This window comes from Macrotis lagotis, chromosome 2 (assembly GCF_037893015.1).
Source record: "Macrotis lagotis isolate mMagLag1 chromosome 2, bilby.v1.9.chrom.fasta, whole genome shotgun sequence".
NCBI classification, from domain to species: Eukaryota; Metazoa; Chordata; class Mammalia; order Peramelemorphia; family Peramelidae; genus Macrotis; species Macrotis lagotis.
In genome coordinates, this window is record NC_133659.1 from 26,982,874 (window position 1) to 27,001,750 (window position 18,877).

Sequence of the window (18,877 nt, forward strand, 5' to 3'; positions counted from 1 at the left end):
TCTGGGGCAGGATGGGGCACTTGAATCATGCTTCGGAAAAAAATGAAGAAGTCAGGTCTGCATTCCAGACTTGTGCAAAGGCAGCAGGTGGGTGAAGGATGCTATGTGTTGTAGAGTCATCTGCCAGCAGACCAGGTTTGACTGGAATGGTGAGTTTAGGAAAGGAGGTAAATCAGAAATAAAACAAAAAGAAATAATGAGATAATGGGGCAGCTAGGTGGTGCAATGGATAGAGCAGCCTCAGACATTCATACTTAATAGCTACACTTATATAGCACTACACAAACATTTCATTTGATTTTCATGACAATCCTAGGAAGTAGGTGCTATAATTAGTTGAGGATACTGAGATAAACAGAGTTAACTGACTTGCCCAAGGTCACACAGCTAAGATATGTATGAAGGCAGATTTGGACTCAGGATTTCCTGACTCTAGACCCAGTGCTTTAACCACTGTATTGTCCCACTTGTTTGTTCATTTTAGTTGAGTCTAACTCTTTGCAGAGATGACCCTTTGCATGGCCTCCATCACCTAAATCCAATTCGTTTGCATTTCGTGGCATCACCTCCCTGATGTCCTCTCCCACAACCAAGGACAAACCACATCGACAAACTCTTGGTGACCCCATTTGGGTTTGCTTCCTCTGGTAAAGATCCTAGAGAGGTTTGCCTTTCCTTCTCCTGCTCATTTCACACATGATGAAACTGAAGCAGGCAGGTGAAGTGACTTGTCCAGGGTCACACAGCTAGGAGGTGTTGGAGGCTGGATTTGAACTTAGATCTTTCCGAATCTAGGTTCAGTGCTGTAACCACTGTTCTATGTAGTTGCTCTTGTGAAAATAAGACTAGAAAGGCAGGTGGAGCCAGGTAGTGGATGACTTTAAATGAGTCATTTATAATTTATCCTCCAAATCCTGGGGAGCCATGGAAGACTGAGCGGGGGATGAGCTTCCAATCCAGCCCTCCTGACATCATCTAGCTCCTATACCTATTTACTGTCACAACCCTGGCTCTGGTGACCAGTCTTTCCAATACCCTAGACAGTCACTCAGGGAGGAGTCAGGGAGACTGAGTAGAGTCCAAATTATGCTGCTTTCACCAGGGGCACCAGAGCCTTGGTCTGACCAACCTGGTGTTTTCACACTACCTAGGTTCAGTGTCAGAGTCCTTCTTCACTCCCCTCCTGGTGTTCAGAGAGGCTTAGTCAACTTGGTTTTGCCAAGCTGAGTAACAGCTTTTTTTTTTTTTTGGTCCATTCCTGAGAGAAACTCTGGGATTTAAACATCCACACCCACACCCACATCTCCCCAAACTCCCCCCCACCCCCCCCACATATACCCAGACACACACACACACACACACACACACACACACACACACACACGCACACGGACCCCCCCCACACACGCACATACAGAGCCAATTTTAATTGCTTCTAAATACAAATCAACTTGAGGAGCCTCCATTTCTGAACGGGTCAATCACCCCAAGGCTGGAAGGATGACTCAAGGCTGATAGTGTCTCCTTTGACTTGAATTTCCTAAGTGTGGGGGGGAGGACTTTTGATATCAATGACATTTTTTAGGCCAGATCCTCTATCTGATGGGAATCTCCTCACTCTGGATGGTCTCTGGATACACCCAGTGAATACCTGAAGAAGGAATCTAGTTCTACGATCCAACAGCTATTGAATGCCAGACCCAGCAGAGGTTCACACACTGGATGGACAGTCAGGCATCAGAGTAAAAACGGAAGAAAACTAGCATTTATTAAGCACCTACTATATGCCAACACTGTGCTAAGCTCTTCATTACTGTGTCATTGAGGGCAACTCACAATCCTGGGAGACAGAGGCTTTTATTATTCCCAATTTACAATTGAGGAAACTGAGGCAAATGGATTTTTAATATAGACCCTTGTCTGAGTCAGAATTTGACCTCAGGCCTTCTTGACTCCAGGTTTCATGCACTATTCACTGTATCACTTTGTTGCCACTTCATTTTTCAAATAAGGAAACTGAGGCAAACTGAGGTTTAAGTGACTTCTAGGATTAAATAGCAAGTATCTGAATCAGGATTTGAACTCAGGCCTTCTTGGCTCCAGGTTCTGTGTTCTAGTCACTACATTACCTTGTTGCCTCTTCATTTTGCAAATAAGGAAACTGAAGCACAGAGAAGTTTAGTGTCTGAACCAGGATTTGAACCCAGATGTGAGGTGAGGGCGACTGCTGGATGAGGAGAGTGGACAGCTCATTGGGTTCTTGCCTGGGTCATTGCCCTGGAGTGAGAATAATGGCAGGCACTGCTGGGCCTAGTCTGGGTCATGCCTTGAGGACCCTTCCTTCCTCCCAAAGATATGGCGCATGCCATTGAGGGAGTAATCCATGACTGACGGAAGATTCTGCTAAACTTGCCTGGGAGCAGGGTGCTTGGCAGGACTCAAGGCACGAGTGTTTATTAGGTAACCTGACTTCCTTCGTCCAGGTATCACCTTCCTCCTCTTTCTCCATAGCAACTGACTCTGGCTCTTACTGATTGTCTGATGACCCCAAGGACAACCTCAGTCTCTGCCTTGAGCCAAGATAGACTTGCAGCTCCAACCCATAGCTGAGTCCACCTCTGATCCCAAGGAGCTGAGGTTGGGGCTGAAAGAAGAGATTTCCTAGAGACATCAGACCCATATAAGAACCAGAATCTGAGGTGTGGACTCCCTTGCTTTTAGAAATTGAGGATTAAAGATACAAGGTGTGTGGGGGGGAACCTGCTGGAATAGGACAATTTCCAGGATCTGGGCCCTGAAGGCAAGAAGTGAGGAGAGGCAGGGATGGGGTGCTACTTGAAAACCCCAGGCAACATCAAGCCACTGAAAACAAACCAGTTTATTACAAATGAACAAATGAGAAGGATTGATGAGAGTTACTTGGATGGTTTTCCTAATGGAAGAGAAACTATCAAGGTGGGGAATGAAAAGGAAGTTGATACTCCCAAAGGGCAACAAAAATGTGCATATCTTTGATTCAGCAATACTACTACTGGGTCTATACCCTGAAGAGATGTTGAAAAGGGGTAAAAATATCACTTGTACAAAAATATTCATAGCAGCCCTGTTTGTGGTGGCAAAGAAGGAAATCAAGTAAATGTCCTTCAACTGGGGAATGGCTTAGCAAACTGTGGTCTATGTATGTCATGGAACACTATTGTTCTATTAGAAGCCAGGAGGGATGGGAATTCAGGGAAGCCTGGAGGGATTTGCATGAACTGATGCTGAGTGAGATGAGCAGAACCAGAAGAACATTGTACACCCTAACAGCAACATGGGGCGATGATCAACCTCGAAGGACTTGCTCATTCCATCAGTGCAACTATCAGGAACGATTTTGGGCTGTCTGCAAAGGAGAGTGCCATCTGTATCCAGATAAGGAGCTGTGGAGTTTGAACAAAGTTCAAGGACTATTCCCTTTAATTTAGGGGGGAAAAAACCAGATATCTTATTGTCTGATCTTGCTATCTCTTTTACTTTATGTTTATTCCTTAAGGATATGATTTCTCTCTCAACATACTCAATTTAGATCAATGTATACCATGGAAACAATGTAAAATGGCAAATTGCCTTCTGTGGGGGGTGGGGGGAGGGAAGCGAGATCGGGAAAAATTGTAAAACTCAAAATAAATAAAATCTTAATGAAAAGGAAGTTGAGAAGAAGAGTGAAAAGGTAAACAGGCCTTTCCCTGAACCAAAGACTTAAGACCCCTAGATAGGGCCTATAACCAAATGAGTTGTTTTCTCCCTTTAAAGCAGGAAATTTTGAAGAGGCTATGGAAGGAGGCCTGTTAGAAGACTATGGTCTCTCTCAAAGGACCAGGTGCCTGCAACCTTGATACTGGAAACTCCAGGCCATCCAGGGGGACTGAAAGAATTCACAGACTTTTAAATTTTTTTATTATTTCTTTTTTTTTTAATCCATAGACTTTATTTTTGCAAGGCAATGGGGTTAAATGATTTGCCCAAGATCATACAGCTAGGTAATTATTAAGTGTCTGAGGTAATTCATAGGCTTTTGAACGTCTTTCTCAGAACTCTTAGAGCTCTCACCAAGACAGTGATCTTTCTTTGGAAGTAAGGAGTATAATCACTTCAAAAATGCTTTTTCATTGACTGATTAACCTCACTGGTGATCTTCCAGCAAAGGATGGATAATCATTTCTTAGGATTATTATGGAAGGGAGTGATATCATCTTTAGGCATAGAAAATACACTAGGGGCTGGTTGGTTGTTTTTATCCTTCAACCAAAATGACATCACTATGTTAGAGTCAAGATGCAGCGTGTTTGGCTGTGGCTGATCAGAACAATATGAGCTCAAAATGTTCTACCACAGGGCGGGTACAAATAATAGTGCATGTGAACATTTGAGGTGGATTCTCCAAGCTTGTACATCTTGTATTTGTTTTCAGCTACTACAATTCCCCTTTGCTTATAGAGCACAGTGCCTTCTCTGGTGCAGGCATACCATGCTGGGCACAGCTGTGCCAGTGTAGTATATTGCACAATCAGCTCCAAAGGTAGCTGACTGATGCAGTGGATAGAACCCAGCTCTGGAGTCAGGAGGACCTGAATTCAGATTTTACCTGAGTCACACCAGCTGTGTGATCCTGAGCAAGTCACTTAACCCTAATTAACTCTAAAAATAAAATAAAATAAAATAAAATAAAAGATTTAAAAAGGCACACTAGAAACTTTTGAGATGCATTCCAATTCTGAAATGCCCTGTGATTTTGTGACTTATACACATTAAATAAGAAAATAAAATTTTGTTATTTTAACATTTAAATATGGTGGTAAGATTCTGAGGACACATGGGGTGGCTAGGTTGCCTAGTGGATAGAGCACTGGCCCTGGAGTCAGGAGTACCTGAGTTCAAATCTGACCTCAGACACTTAATAATTACCTAGCTGTGTGGCCTTGGATAAGCCACTTAACCCCATTTGCCTTGCAAAAGACTTAAAAAAAAGATTCTGAGGACACAGCACTAAAAAGGGCCATCCCTGAATCCCTGCCTTCAAGGAGCTCATAGTCTAAACGGAGGCATTATGTGTTCATATCTAAGCATACATACATAGTTATATATGTAGAACCTATATGAGATGGCTTTCTGTCTGGGGGACAGGGGAGGGAAGGGAAGGAGGGAGAAAAAAATAAAACATAATTTCTACAAAATGAAACTAAAATGGTTTGGGGTGGGAAGGCTAACTCTCAGTGGGAGAGTGAGGATCAGTAAAGACTTCTTTGGAGGTGAGTTGGGAAGGAAACTAGGAGTTTGAAAGGTAGAGGGGGAGCAAAGAGAGCCTTCCAGGCATTGGGGAGGGTTTGGGGAAGTCAAAGGCAGGAGATGAGATGCATCTGGTCCAACACTTTTCACCACACCAAGCAGAGTTGTTTGCCCTTAAAGTGTCCTCAGTAGGGGAAGTACTTTGGTTATTGTTTGTAAGCTCATTGTTTTGCTCTTTCTGTTTTTATCTCCAGTACCAGACACAAAGCAACTACTTTTTTAAAAGCCCCCCCCCCCAACACACACACAACAAAATTCCTTCCCAAGATCTTAATGTTCCCAACTTGGGACCAGCTGGCAGATGCTCCCCCTCCATTATTTTCCCCTCACTGGCTCAGGAAATGAAAAATCCTCCTACAAATAGAATTCTTTCTTGAGCCCTGCTCAAATGTCTCATTTAAAAAAAATAGTTTATTTATTTGTTTTTTTCCAACTACATGCATAGTAGGGTTTACCAATCATTTTTTTTTTTGCAAGGCTTTGAGTTTTACATTTTTCTCCTTCCCTCCCCTGTCCCCCAGACAGAAAGCCATCTTATATAGGTTCTATATTTATAACCATGCTAAACATAGATCCATATTGATCATGTTGTGAGAGAAGAATCAGATCTAAATGGAACAAAGAAAACATTAGAGAGGGAAAAAATGACATAATACAACGTTGAAAAATTGAAGCTAAAAAGCTTTGGTCTTCATTTAAACTCCACAGTTCCTTCTCTGAATATGGATGGTGTTTTCCATCACAAGTCTTTGATTACTGCACTGCTGAAGTGAACAAGTCCATCATGGTTGATCAGATGCCTCATTTTAGTGGGAAAAGAAGTTGGGGCACTTGAAAACCAAAACTCCAATGGGTAGTTCCTCAAGCTGGAAGGGTTCCCAAAATGGTCCCAGTGATATATCGGGTCTGAGGATGTCCCCAATTATTAATCCACTCCCCCTCCAGACTACCTTGGATTTGCTTTGTAATTTCACTTATGCATTATATTTATTTATATAATAGATTAGATATTATATTATATTTATTCAATTGTATAAGTATAATCCTATGTGTATATATTTTTATATACATATTTAAAAGTAAAATCTAAAACCATCTTGGCCTTCAAGGGGTTTATCTTTTAAACCAGGACTGTTTTGGATTCCAATGTCTGCACAATGCTTGGCACATGTCTTGTGTAGTGATTGAGATCAGAGAGCATACAGTCAAGGAATGAGATTTTTTGGACTCCACTAATTAATTGACCAATCAATAAGCATTTCTTACTCATATATTCTGAGGCAGGGAACATACAAAGACAAAATTACAGTCCAGCAGGAGAGACAATATAGACACACATACACATATATGTATGTATGTGTATGTGTAGGTATATATAAGGATGGACAAAACTGATAGATGATTTAAGGGGAAACTGATAGCTGGAGATGCCAAGAAAGGTCTCATGGAAGGTGAGCCTGGGAAAAAACTAGGGATTCTGAGACATAGTGGTAAGGAGGGAATACATTTCCAGCATGGGAGACCACCAGAGCAAAAGTATGGAGGCAAGAGACGGAGTTAAATGTGTGAGGAACAGCCAGGAGTATGTTGATTATACCTCAGTTGTGGGGTGGGATAGAAAGGTATATTGGGTCTTTTTTGACAAACAGATCAGCTTGTATTTCATCCTAGAGGTAAATGAATGTTCCTGGAGGTTTTTTTGAGTAAACCCACAACTTGATCAGACCTTCGTTTTAGGAAAATCACTTGGTAGCTGCATGTATGAAAGGTGAATTGTGGTGGGAGGAAGTATATGGAAGGCAGATCAATGAGGAGAGCACTAAATGGAAGGTGATGAGGACCTGAATTAGGATTGGAGTAGCATGGGTACAGTAGAGGTCTGCAGCAGGAACAGGAGGAGGAACATGGATAGCAAAGGATTCTGTGGAGACAGAAGTAGCAAAACCTGGCAAGTGATTGGCCGTGTGAAGGGAAGATGAGGCATTGAGAATGCCTCCTGGAGCTGAGCGAATAAAAAAGCATTGAAAGCCTCACTGGGAATGGGGAAATTCAGGCTGGCATTGAACAAGGTGAGCTCTGACCTACCTTGGTGATGAGAGCACTGGTATCCACTCATGGAAGCTCCGGGAACGTTGGAAAGAGGCCACAGCTCAGCGAGCAAGACCTCCTTGAACTCCGCTGTGCCCTGACAGACTGTGAAAGCCGGGAGAGGCCGGATGAAGAACTGGGGCAGAGTTCTGAAGAAGAAGTTGCATATCTTTATGCATGGGTACAGACCCAGATGCACATACATTCTAAGTGAGGCAGAGCCGCTTAGAAAGAGCCAATTCGATTATCGAGAGATTGAGTTTTTCATAACCCGAAAACAATTCTATAAAACAAAGTTAGGGATGGAATCCCCCTGTTCCCCAAACTCTTAGCCTAATTACTTGAAGCTTCCAGTTTCCCAGAACGTGGCCTACTTAAAGCATCCCTGATGAAGAGAGCTGCTTTGTTCTAAGGACAGCCTGGCTACTGGCTGGTCACATGACCGAAAGCAAGCTACTTAATTTAGAGGTACCTCTGCCTTCCCGTGTATAAAACCAAGAGAGTAATTACTGATGGCAAAAACACTTTGAAATCTTCAGATGAAAGGACCTGAAGGAACAAATGCAAAATCTTTTTCAATAAAATCTTTTTTTGGGGGTGGGGTTTATCATTTCCAGGACCCTCTGGTACAGGGAGAGTTCTTAACCCCTGAGGTCTGGAAGCTTGTTTTTAAAAATATTTTGATAATTGGATTTCACTATAGTTTTCTTTGTAATCTTGTATAATTTTATGCTTTGAAAAGTAGTAACTCTGAGAAGAGATGCCTGGGTTTTATCAGCCTAACCATCTAAAGGGTACAAATAGGGTTAAGAATCCCTGATCTAACAGGATAAAGGGGGGGGGGGATCAACAAAGGAAGGAAAGAGGCCAGTAAACAAAACTGCCTCTGCCTCCTGGGCAGTCCTTCTTGCTTGCTTGATAATGTCAGAGCTCAGCCTGGTCTGTACTTTGATCATCACCACAACGTGAGACTTGGACCCAGCTACTTTTGAAAATGGGACAGGTCTGTTGTTTTGGCTGTTTGGGTCCTTGTTTCCACTCACCCTCTGCTTGTAGGTTGAGATCCCACTGTGTATTTGAGCTAGAATGGTGGGATGTAAAGGACATTGACTGGCCTTGGGGCCACAGGAACTGCATTTGAGCCTCTCTTCTGTCACTAGCTAGTTGTGTGGTCTTGGTCTCAGTTTCCTCATCTGTGAAAGGGAGATGAGAATGTCTGTTCTACTCACATCATAGGGTTTTGTAAATCATGAAGTCAAGTCTAAGTGATTTTTTTTTGCAAGGCAAAGGGGGGTTAAGTGGCTTGTCCAAGGTCACACAGCTAGGTAATTATTATGTATCTGAGGTTAGATTTGAACTCAGGTCCTCCGGACTCCAGGGTCAGTGCTCTATCCACTGTGCCTCCTAGCTGCCCTTTTTTTTTTTTTTTTTTTTTTTTTTTTAGGTTTTTGCAAGGCAAATGAGATTAAGTGCCTTGCCCAAGGCCAAACAGCAAGGTAATTATTAAGTGTCTGAGGCTGGATTTGAACTCAAGTACTCCTGACTCCAGGGCTGGTGCTCTATACTAGCCGTCCCCCTCCTTTTTTTTTTTTTAAACTTTATGAACTATAGAGGCAGCTAAATAGAGGAGTTAATAGAATTCTGGACTTGGAGTAAGAAGGTCCTGAGTTCAGTTTTATGTCTGACACATAGCGGCTATGGGATCCTGAACACATGTGAGCTAGGTCAGTAATCACTTTCCCTCTCAGTCTCAGTTTCCTCACCTGAAATATGAGTAATTAAACCAGATGACTCTGAGGTCCTATCTTTTTTTTTTTGTCATTGTTCAGTCATTTTATAGGTGGGGGTCTGACTTTTGGGGACCCCCTTTTGGGGTTTTCTTGGCAAAGATACAGGAGTGATTTGCCATTCTTCAGTTCATTTTACAGATGAGGATACTGAGACAAACAGGATGAAGTGACTTTTCCAGAGTCACACAGTTTAGTGAGTATCTAAGGCTGGATCTGAACTCAGGAAGATGAGTCGTCCTGACTTCAGGCCTGAAGATCCATCTACTTGGCCACTAGATGCACAGACTCATCTGTAGAATAGGAGAAATGTTATTAATGGGGTCATGGTGAAGATACTTTCTAAACATTAGGGCACCAGAGAGGGGCTAGAGCTTACTATTAGTGGAATAGGGGCAGCTAGTGTGGGCTAGGATGGAGTTAGGAATAGGCAGGTTTAAACATGATCCTGGCTTTAGGCCACTGGATTAGAATGCCAGATATGCCACATGTGGCCTCTTTGGACCTTGGGTTTTCCCATTTGTGAGATGATGAGGCATTAGAGTAGATGACTCTAAATCCTGTTATTTTCCTCTGGATCCACGGTCCATAAACTTTTGGAATTAAGAGACCTGGGATCCAAATACTAGTGAAGTGAGTGGTGAACTGGTGGCTCCATCAGCCAGGAGATCCCTCAGAAGGTATGTTATTGTTATTACTATTGGAAAGGGCTGTAAGTAATCAGCACAGAGCAGCTGAATCCTGCCTTCTGTCTGATAGTCACCAGCATTATGACCCAGGGCCAGTCACTGGGCCTCCTGGTGTTGTTTCAGACAAATCCCTAGGATTTCCACTGAGTCAGGGATGGGAGTGTCCCAGTGGAGGATGCAGATTCCTTCTGTGCTTTTGGATTTGTTAGTGGAAGGAACCCTGGACAGTGGTTCAGGTCAGGCAGGTATAACTGCATTGTAAAGAGATGAGGAAATGAGACCTGGAGGTGCCCAGTTCTCTCCCCCTTTCCTTGTCATCATGACTATCATGGGAAAGCAAAGAGGTTGTGAACCCAGGCTTTTAGACGCCAAAATTCTGCCTAAGATGATATTTGTCCTTTAACCTCGAAGAGGATCATGGCATCATATGATGCTATAACAAGCACATGGATTGGAATGAGGGGCTGCTAGGCCAAGTCCCCAGCCTCACTTTCTCCTTCAGAAGGACCTGGGTCCAGTGACCAGATATAACACAGAATTACTGGGAGATGATGCTGAATTCGAGATAATCATAAGTTAAATGATTTGCTCAAGGTTCAACCAGTGTCAAGTGTCAGAGGTAGGATTTGATCTCCCATCCTCCTAACTTCAAGGCCAGTCTTCTATCCACTGTGCCACCTAGCTGCCCTTCTTCCTTATAAGAGCTCATAGGAGTGACTCTCCTCATTCTACAGATAAGTCACCTGAGGTTAGGTGAAGTGAGGTCTCACAGTCTCCCAGACCTTCCCCTCCACACTGCTGCTGTCCTTCTCTCTCTCTCTCTCTCTCTCTCAGGGTTGGGGCTGCAGCATAGGGTCCCTACTCTTCTCTGACACAATTGTCATTTTTGTGTAGCCCCCTTCACCCCATTGCTCTTCTCAGCATAAGGCAAATCCTACTCATGAAAACAACCCTTGGGTCCCAGGAGCCCTTCCTCCCCAGCATTCCACATCATCAAGATAGAAGGGAAAGGACAATCGTTGTTGTGAGTGGGTGGGGAGGGGCATTTTAGCTTGGTTTGGATTGAAGGCCCTTTGCCCTCCCCACTCCTATCAGTAAAAGGGGGACTTTGTATACCCCGAGATCCCAGCCCTGTGGGCACACTGTTCCTCAGTTTTCTGACACTGACATCACAAAACTGAAGTGTTCCCTGGTGACTGAGCTGATAGCAGCCTCCAGCCCCTAGAAAACAAAGGCAAACAAAGAATGACTGGCAAAGAAAATCCTGTGTCTGTTCTCTTAGCCCTCTCTACTCACTGAAAAGTGTAAATGCATGTGTGTGATGTATGCATGTATGTGATGTGTGTGTGAATTTCTCAGCCCAAACCAGTTGGATACAGGAGGGTAGGCAGATCTTACTGGGCAATAATCAGGGCAATTCCTATTTATTTGGCATTTTAAAGATCATATGGCATTCCCAACAATCTTGTGAAGCAGTCAGTGTCATCAGCTGAAGTTGGATTTGGAAGAGCTGGGTTTGGCTATGTATTGCTTACCTGGGTATGACCTAGGTAAGTCACTTAATTTTCTCAAAGTTCAGTGTCTCCCAGATTAGAATACAGTTACCTAGGGATGGGGATTGTTTCATTCACTGTTTTTGTATCTCCAGTGCCTGGCAAACAGTAGGAGCTTAATCAGTGTTTGTTGGTTGATTAAGGTCCTTTCCAACTTTCAATGGTAAAATGAAAGGGTGAGACCTGAATGATTTCTAAGGTTCCTTCCAGCTAAAGTTAATTATCAGTCATTTAAGCATGTTCCTGGTTAGGTATGGCCAATAAGGAAAAAAAAAAAGGAAACATTCCCTCTCCTCATGAAACTTTGGTATCTTCTTTAAGACTCCCGGACACAAGTATTTGTATAGTTATGGTAATACAAGACATTGGTAGGTGGGGAGGATCAAGTCAATATACATTTATTAAGTGCCTACTGTGGGCTACAGACTGTGCTCAGTGCAGAAGGTTGTGTTCGGGCTTCATTTGGAAGGATACTGGGGAGGTGAGCAGGGAATGCACTCTATACCAGGAGGATGGCCAGTTCAAAGATGAAGATGAAAGCTAGTGCTATGTGAGAAGAAGCTGGAACATAGAATGGACCATTGAGGTGGGACCAGTTTGTTAAAGTCAAACCAAACACTCTACCATTCTTATCAGAAAAGCTAATTTAGTTAAAGAAATGCAAATGTGGTGAATCAAACTAGGAACTCATTTCTTAACCTTTGGAATCATTCTTTAATATTTAAGCAGTAAATAGGCCAATGACTTAACTCTTGAAGTCTCATTGGAGAACTTAAAATTTTGTAAATGTCTTTTAAAACCAAATTTTTATATTTTTTTTGCAAGGCAATGGGGTTCAGTGACTTGCCCAAGGCCACACAGCTAGGTGATTATTAAGTGTCTGAGGTCGGATTTGAACTCAGGTACTTCTGACTCCAGAGCTAGCGCTCTATCCACTTAGCCAACTAGCCACCCCTGTAAATGTCCTTTAAAAAAGAACCAGGGGGGGTGGCTAGGTGTCCCAGTGGATAAAGCACAGGCCTTGGAGTCAGGAGTACCTGGGTTCAAATCTGGCCTCAGACACTTAATAATTACCTAGCTGTGTGGCCTTGGGCAAGCCACTTAACCCCATTTGCTATGCAAAAACCTAAAAAAATAAAATTATAAAAAAAAGAACCAGGCATTTATTTCCTAGAGAGGAACAGGTAAGCAGAAGATATTAAAGGCCTAGTGCTAGATTAGGGCTCCCTAGCCAGCCTGGGTCCTCAGATGCTCTTTGCTGAGACTTTGAAAGATGATGATGATGGTGATAGTGGTAGTGGTGATAATGGATGATGGTAATGTTAAGTGGCCCAGAGAAAGGTCCAGGTCATTGTTAAGAAATGATGAAAATAGGGGCAGCTAGGTAGTGCAGTGGATAGATCACTGGCCTTGGAGTCAGGGGTTCAAATCTGACCTCAGACACTTAATAATCACCTAGCTGTGTGGCCTTGGGCAAGTCACTTAACCCCATTTGCCTTGCAAAAAACAAAAACAAAAACAGCCTCATGAAATGATGAAAATCATCCAAGACAAGGAGGCAGAGCTCATTGTTCCATTGAAAGACTGAAATAAGTATCCCAGGTTCACCGGATGGAAGTTAGCTGACACCTCAGTCACATACTAAAGGAATACTGGGAATAACTGGATGAATGAGTATTCATCCATCCTCTGCTTGGAGACCTCCAAGAAGGGGGAACTCGGGGCCTCCTGAGGCCCCCTGGCCCACTATAGAAAATTCTTCATTGTTGGAGTTGCTGGATCGTCTAACTTTAAAACTTTTCCCTGAAATTTTTCCTGCTGCTAAACCTAAACTTGTCATTTTGTCAGAGCAATCATTTTTACAGATCTTTAAGGTTGACAAAGGGGTTCCATCACAATGACCTTGCTTTGGAGGGAGTGCCAGCGTTTTTACCTCTATTTTGCTGATGAGGAAAGTGAGGCTCCAAAAAGGTTAAGTTTCAGGACTAGTCACAGTCCTGGATTTGAATCTAATTCTCTTCGGCCTCTAGTGCTTTGTGTCGAAGGCTGAAAGGAGTCTCAGCAAAGACCTCTGACCATTTCATTTTAAAGATGAAGAATGCCAGCCTGGGAGGGGACCAGCAGCTAGCGCAAGGGCATCCATGACTGCTGCCTTTGGGGGGGGGTTGGAGGGTCTGGAAGGTCCTCCTGAATTCCAGGCCACAGGCGCCTACCCTGTACATGGTTTCTGCTCTGCAAAGGGGGGCAGAGTTGGAAAGAATACTCCCGAATCACTTTGGTTAATGGGATTGAGCACAGGTGAGGGAGGAGGGAGGGAAGAAAAAAGGAGGTGTAAGGGAGGAAGAAAGGGGGGGAAGGAAGGAAGGGGAAAAGGAAGGAAGAAAGGGGGAAAAGGAAGGAAGAAAGGGGGGAAAGGAAGGAAGAAAGGGGGAAAAGGAGGAAGAAAGGGGGGAAAGGAAGGAAGAAAGGGGGGAAGGAAGGAAGAAAGGGGGAAAGGAAGGAAGAAAGGGGGAGAAGGAGGAAGAAAGGGGGGGAAAGGAGGAAGAAAGGGGGGAAAGGAAGGAAGAAAGGGGGAAAAGGAGGAAGAAAGGGGGGAAAGGAAGGAAGAAAGGGGGGAAAGGAGGAAGAAAGGGGGGAAAGGAAGGAAGAAAGGGGGAGAAGGAGGAAGAAAGGGGGGAAAGGAGGAAGAAAGGGGGGAAAGGAAGGAAGAAAGGGGGAAAAGGAGGAAGAAAGGGGGAAAGGAAGGAAGAAAGGGGGAAAAGGAGGAAGAAAGGGGGAAGGAAGGAAGAAAGGGGGAGTTGGAAGAAAGGGGGGAAAGGAGGAAGAAAGGGGGAAAGGAAGGAAGAAAGGGGGAAAGGAAGGAAGAAGGAAGGAAGAAGGAAGGGGAGGCGGGAGGCGGCAGGCGGGAGGGCTGCCTTCCGGAGCCGCCCTTTCTCCGCGGCCCACCTGGCCCGGCATCTCCCCGCCCCCCCGCGGGGCAGGCTCGCGCCCTTCGGGCCGGAGGGGCGGGGCTGGGGGGGGGGAGGCCGGCGCTCTTGATTGGCCGGAGCGTGAGTGGGCAGGTCGGGCGGGGGCGGGGCGCAGGTGAGGGCGCTTCCCAGGTCCAGCCCTAGAGCGCCCCTGGGCTCCGGAGCCGCCGCGGGCGCCCTCTGGCGGGGGCGAGCCTCAGGCCCCGGTGCCCGGGGCGGGAGGTGACCCCGAGCGCCCTCCGGGCCGGCGGGCCGCCACTCCCGGCAGGGTTTTCCGTTCCGCCGGGGCGGGGCCGACTCCGCGCCGGGTCTTCCGGGCGGCCCGGGGGCGGGGCCGGGGAGGTGCGGGGGGGGCGCGGGGCGGGGCGGGGCCGGCGGGGCGGGGCTCCGGGAGGGAAGTTGCCGAAGTTGGCGGCGCCGCCCGGGCCTGGCCGCCGCCGCCGCCGCCGCCCGCCCTGCCCGCCCTGCCCGCCCTGCCCGCCCGCCGCCTGCCCCGCCGCGGCCGCTCGGCCCGCATGATGGGAACAGCATGGCCTCGGCGGCCCAGCGCTCCCTGACCCAGGTAAGGCCGCGCCCCGCGCCCCGCGCCCAACCGCCGGCCCCGAGCCCGGCCCGGCCCCCTGCCCCGACGGGAGCGGCGGGCCCCGAGCCCGGCCCGGCCGGCCGCAGCCGCGCCCCCGGGGGCGCGCACGTGGGGGCCCGGCCGCCGGGTAGCCCCGCCCACCCCGGCGGGGACACTGAGGCGGGGGGCCGCCCCCGGGGGCGCCCCTGCGCCCAGGCCCCCGCCCGGGACCCCCCGTGGGCCTCCTCCCGCGTGGCCCCCGCGCGGCGCCGCCCGGCGGGGGAGGGGCGGAGCTGGGGCTCCCGGGGCGCCCGGGCCCTCTGCCCCGCAGGCCGGCCGAGGGCGAGGACCCCCGGGCCCGGGCCGCGCAGGAAGGGCGCCTCCGACGCGCCGTGCCGGGGCGCGGGCCTCCCGGGGGTCCCGGGACGTTGCGGGGGCCGCGGGGCCCGGGCCGGGCCGTCTGCCTCTGGGCCGGGGAGCCCGCGCCGGGCGGCGGGGCCGGACGGAGCCCAGGCAGGCCGGGCCGGGCCGGGCCGGGCTCCCCCTTCCGACGGCCGCGCGTGCGGGACGTGCAGCTTCTCGGCCAGCCCGAGAGCCGCCGGCGCCGTGTCCCTGGGCCCGGCCCGGGTCCGCCCTGGTTCCGGCCCGGGTCCGGTCTGGGTCCGGCCTGGGCCCGGCCCGGGCCCGGGTGCGCCTCTGCCAGGTGAGCCGCGGCCCGGAGGCGAGGGCACTGACCCCGGGGCAGGGGGCGGCTGCCCGAGGCTCTGGGCGCTGGCTGTCCTGCAGACCCATTTGTGCCATCTCTGGCTTCAGGCCACGCACTGTTCACGTTAGACGGTTTTTTTTTTTTTTAATAAATTTGGTTTTTAAGCACACGTAAAGGTAGTGGTCAAGGAGCATCTTTTTGCCAAGTTGTGAGAAGCCGCAGTTTCTCTCCCTCCCTTCCCTAGCCAGAGAGGAATCAGTATGCCTTCAACTGTGTTAAACAGGTTTCCAGTTTCTTCTTGTGAAAGAAGACTCAGAAGAAAAAGGAAAAAAGCACGAGAAAAAACAAAACAGATTTTAAAAATTGTGAATTGTAAAGACAGCTTTGGGCTGCGCTCAGCCCCCGAAGTTCCATTTCTGGCTGTCACAAGTCCTCTAGAGTTAGTTGTCTTGGATTACTAAGGCTGTGGGAGATGACCCCCCTCGGAAGGTGTGTTTTGAAGATTGTTGCCTGGCTTCTGCCTTGCTAGATAAAGTGATGTTAAGGGGAAAATCCCCACATTTCCGTATGAAAAAGGATTCAGATGGGGGTTCTTCCCCATCTGTCCACTTTCCTTCTCTTCTGGCCCCGAGAAGGGGACTCCAGAGAGACTGATGACCACACAGTGGGATAGAACTGGAACCCTGGACAAACGCTGAGGTCCAGGCTTCTCCTCCTGGGCATGGCAGTCGCTCAACTTTGTCTGGAGCTGAGCAGGTTAACTCTTCTACCTGGAGAACTCTCTCCCTGTCAGCCCCGCCGCTCAGTGATTAGGTTCTGACCCAAGGTCTTCCCCATGGAGACACCTTGGAAGGTTCCAAGTCCAGCCAGGGGATCATGTGCACTTGCACAAGGTGTTTGGCTGCTCTCATCTTTGGTCTGCTCCATCTGGAAAATGGGGCCGGGGGATGCCTCGGTCATCACACTCATGGAGGGGTTTGGGAAAGTCCCTTGTAAACCGAGATGATGTGTTTCCTTCTGGTCATCTCTGAGCCAGTCCAAGCTCCGTGGGGGGTGAGCAGTGCAGAAGAGCATCCTGTTCACGGATAACCCAGTGGATGGGCACAGAGGCCTTTTCTAGAATTCCCTGCTGGGGTATCACACTGAGAGCTGGGCTATCAGGAAACCTTTTGTGGGAAGGGCTGGAGAGGACTGGGTGAGAGGACCCTGGATAGAGGCCCCAGGGGAACTGGGGCTGGGGAAGTGCTGTGTCATCAGCCAGAGAAGACTGGTTGGAGCCGATGGGGAGAGCTTTGCAGGCCAAACTGAGGAGATTTTGGTCCTAGAGGCAATAGGGACCCTCTGTGGCTTCTTGAGCATGGGATCTAGGGGTTGGGGGTGGGGCACCATTTTGGGATCTAGGCAAGAGAAGCCCATATAGAGGTGCACATGGAGTAAGGGATTTTGCCATCTACCTCTGCGGACCCCAGTCCAGGAGACGTAATAGAATTTCATCCTTCCCCCAGTTGTTTTTGCCACAGAACCAGGGCTGTGGCATTTTTCTCCTATTTTAACAGAATGAATAAAAGGAATCATTATCAAAATGATTATCTAGTAATTTCCTGTATCTCCTTCCTCAGTTGTTGGCTTTTCTGGGTCCATGATTACTTCTCTCCAGTGGGGATGGGGGTGAGCTGTGAAAAGACCAGCCTAGCTTTTTTTAAATGACTTCCAAGGGCTGCTCGCCAGGCCTCCCCCCCCCCCCCTTTGGGGTTTGGCCAGTGGATCTCATCAGTCACTAAACACAGATGCCTTTGTGTTAGAATCCACGGGCACCCCAACCACATGGAGTTCTGGAAGGGCAGTGGCTGGGTGCCATTAAACATTCCTGGTCTGCCTGACCCCTGGGTCCTGTGGAGAGGAAGCATTGGGAAGGTCTGGTGGATTCCCATCTGGCTCCACCTAGCTCCCCAGTTTTGCAGTGATTCATGCCAGCTCCCATTCATGTGGCCTTCTGAGGGTGGCAAGAGTCATCCCAGACTACCTGCTGCTGGTCACCATGTGAGGGAGGCAGACTGGCCAGCTCTCAGGCTCTTGTTCATGCCTTGAAGCTTTCTGTCCACCCCTAGGCAGCTCAGTGGTATGCTGAACAGAACACTGGCCTTGGAGTCAGGAGGACCTGAGTTCAAATCCTGCCTCATATTTTCTGTGTGACCTTGGGCAAGTCACTTAACCCTGATTGCCTCACATCCAAGGTCATCTCCAGTCATCCTGATCCACATTGGGCCACTGGACCCAGATGACTCTGGAGGAGAAAGTGAGACTGGCAACTTAGCACACGTCCCCCCCCCCCCCCCCCAATCCAATTCATGTGCTTGTCATGGCATCACCTCTCTGATGTCGTGGACTTCTTTGAGAATGAAGACAAACATCACTCACTGCTCCCCTTCACCTTCTGGAGCCTCCAGATCCATGGCAGACGCACAATTGCTGCAACATCTGTCAACCTGAACCCATATTAGAGGCAGTGAGGTGGAGTCAGACCTTTTACTTTTCCTCTTCTGAAAATGGGAATCTGAATAGCACCCACCTCCCCGGAGGGTTGGGAGGATCAGTGAGATTACATGTGTGGTGTTGGGCAGACTTTAAAGGGCTGGTTTTTCCCTTCCTCTCTCTAAGCTGTAGAGCTCTTCTGGCCAAAGTCACTTTGTCCCTACTGTTGAGATGAGGTTTATTTTTCTGTTTCTCTGTTGCTCTCCTTCCCTTTCCCTCCACTCAAGGCCGGGGACTCATTTTCTTTCTAGCTTTGTAAACCCTTCATATTATACGTGATAAAGACTAGCGAAATGATTCAGGTGCCCCACCAGACTTGTTGGTCCATTGGTTGCCTGCCCAAACTCAGCAGCCCTAAGAACTAGAAGGGTTGGGGCTCCCTTAGGTGCCTCCTCTACAGGTGGGAACAGATTGACCTTGGAGCCGACCAAGGTTACCTTTGACTTAGTAAATTACAGATCCTGGAGGGAAAGAGGTGGAGTTCAAAAATAATAATAATAATAATAATAATATGCTAATAAAATAATGAAGTGATTACATAGAGCTTTAAGGTTGTCAGACATTCCAAATTTACAGTCATCCGGGGAGGCATTATTATCTCCATTTTATAGATGAGGAAAGTGAGGCAGAGAATGGCTATGTGACTTGCCAAGAGGGTCACAT

The 18,877-nt window shown here is 47.8% G+C and overlaps 1 protein-coding gene across 5 annotated transcripts in view; it reads left to right on the forward strand.

Annotated features, from left to right (window-relative positions):
• The first annotated feature begins 14,878 nt into the window (after nucleotides 1-14,878).
• Nucleotides 14,879-18,877, forward strand: part of EPS15 (epidermal growth factor receptor pathway substrate 15) — a 116,422-nt gene continuing 112,423 nt past the window's right edge. For all 5 annotated transcript variants that reach the window (XM_074221470.1, XM_074221473.1, XM_074221471.1 and 2 more), the window contains exon 1: nucleotides 14,879-14,976. In XM_074221470.1, the coding sequence (XP_074077571.1) occupies nucleotides 14,944-14,976 (33 nt within the window). In that variant the 5' untranslated portion in view covers nucleotides 14,879-14,943. The remainder of the gene's footprint in view (nucleotides 14,977-18,877) is intronic.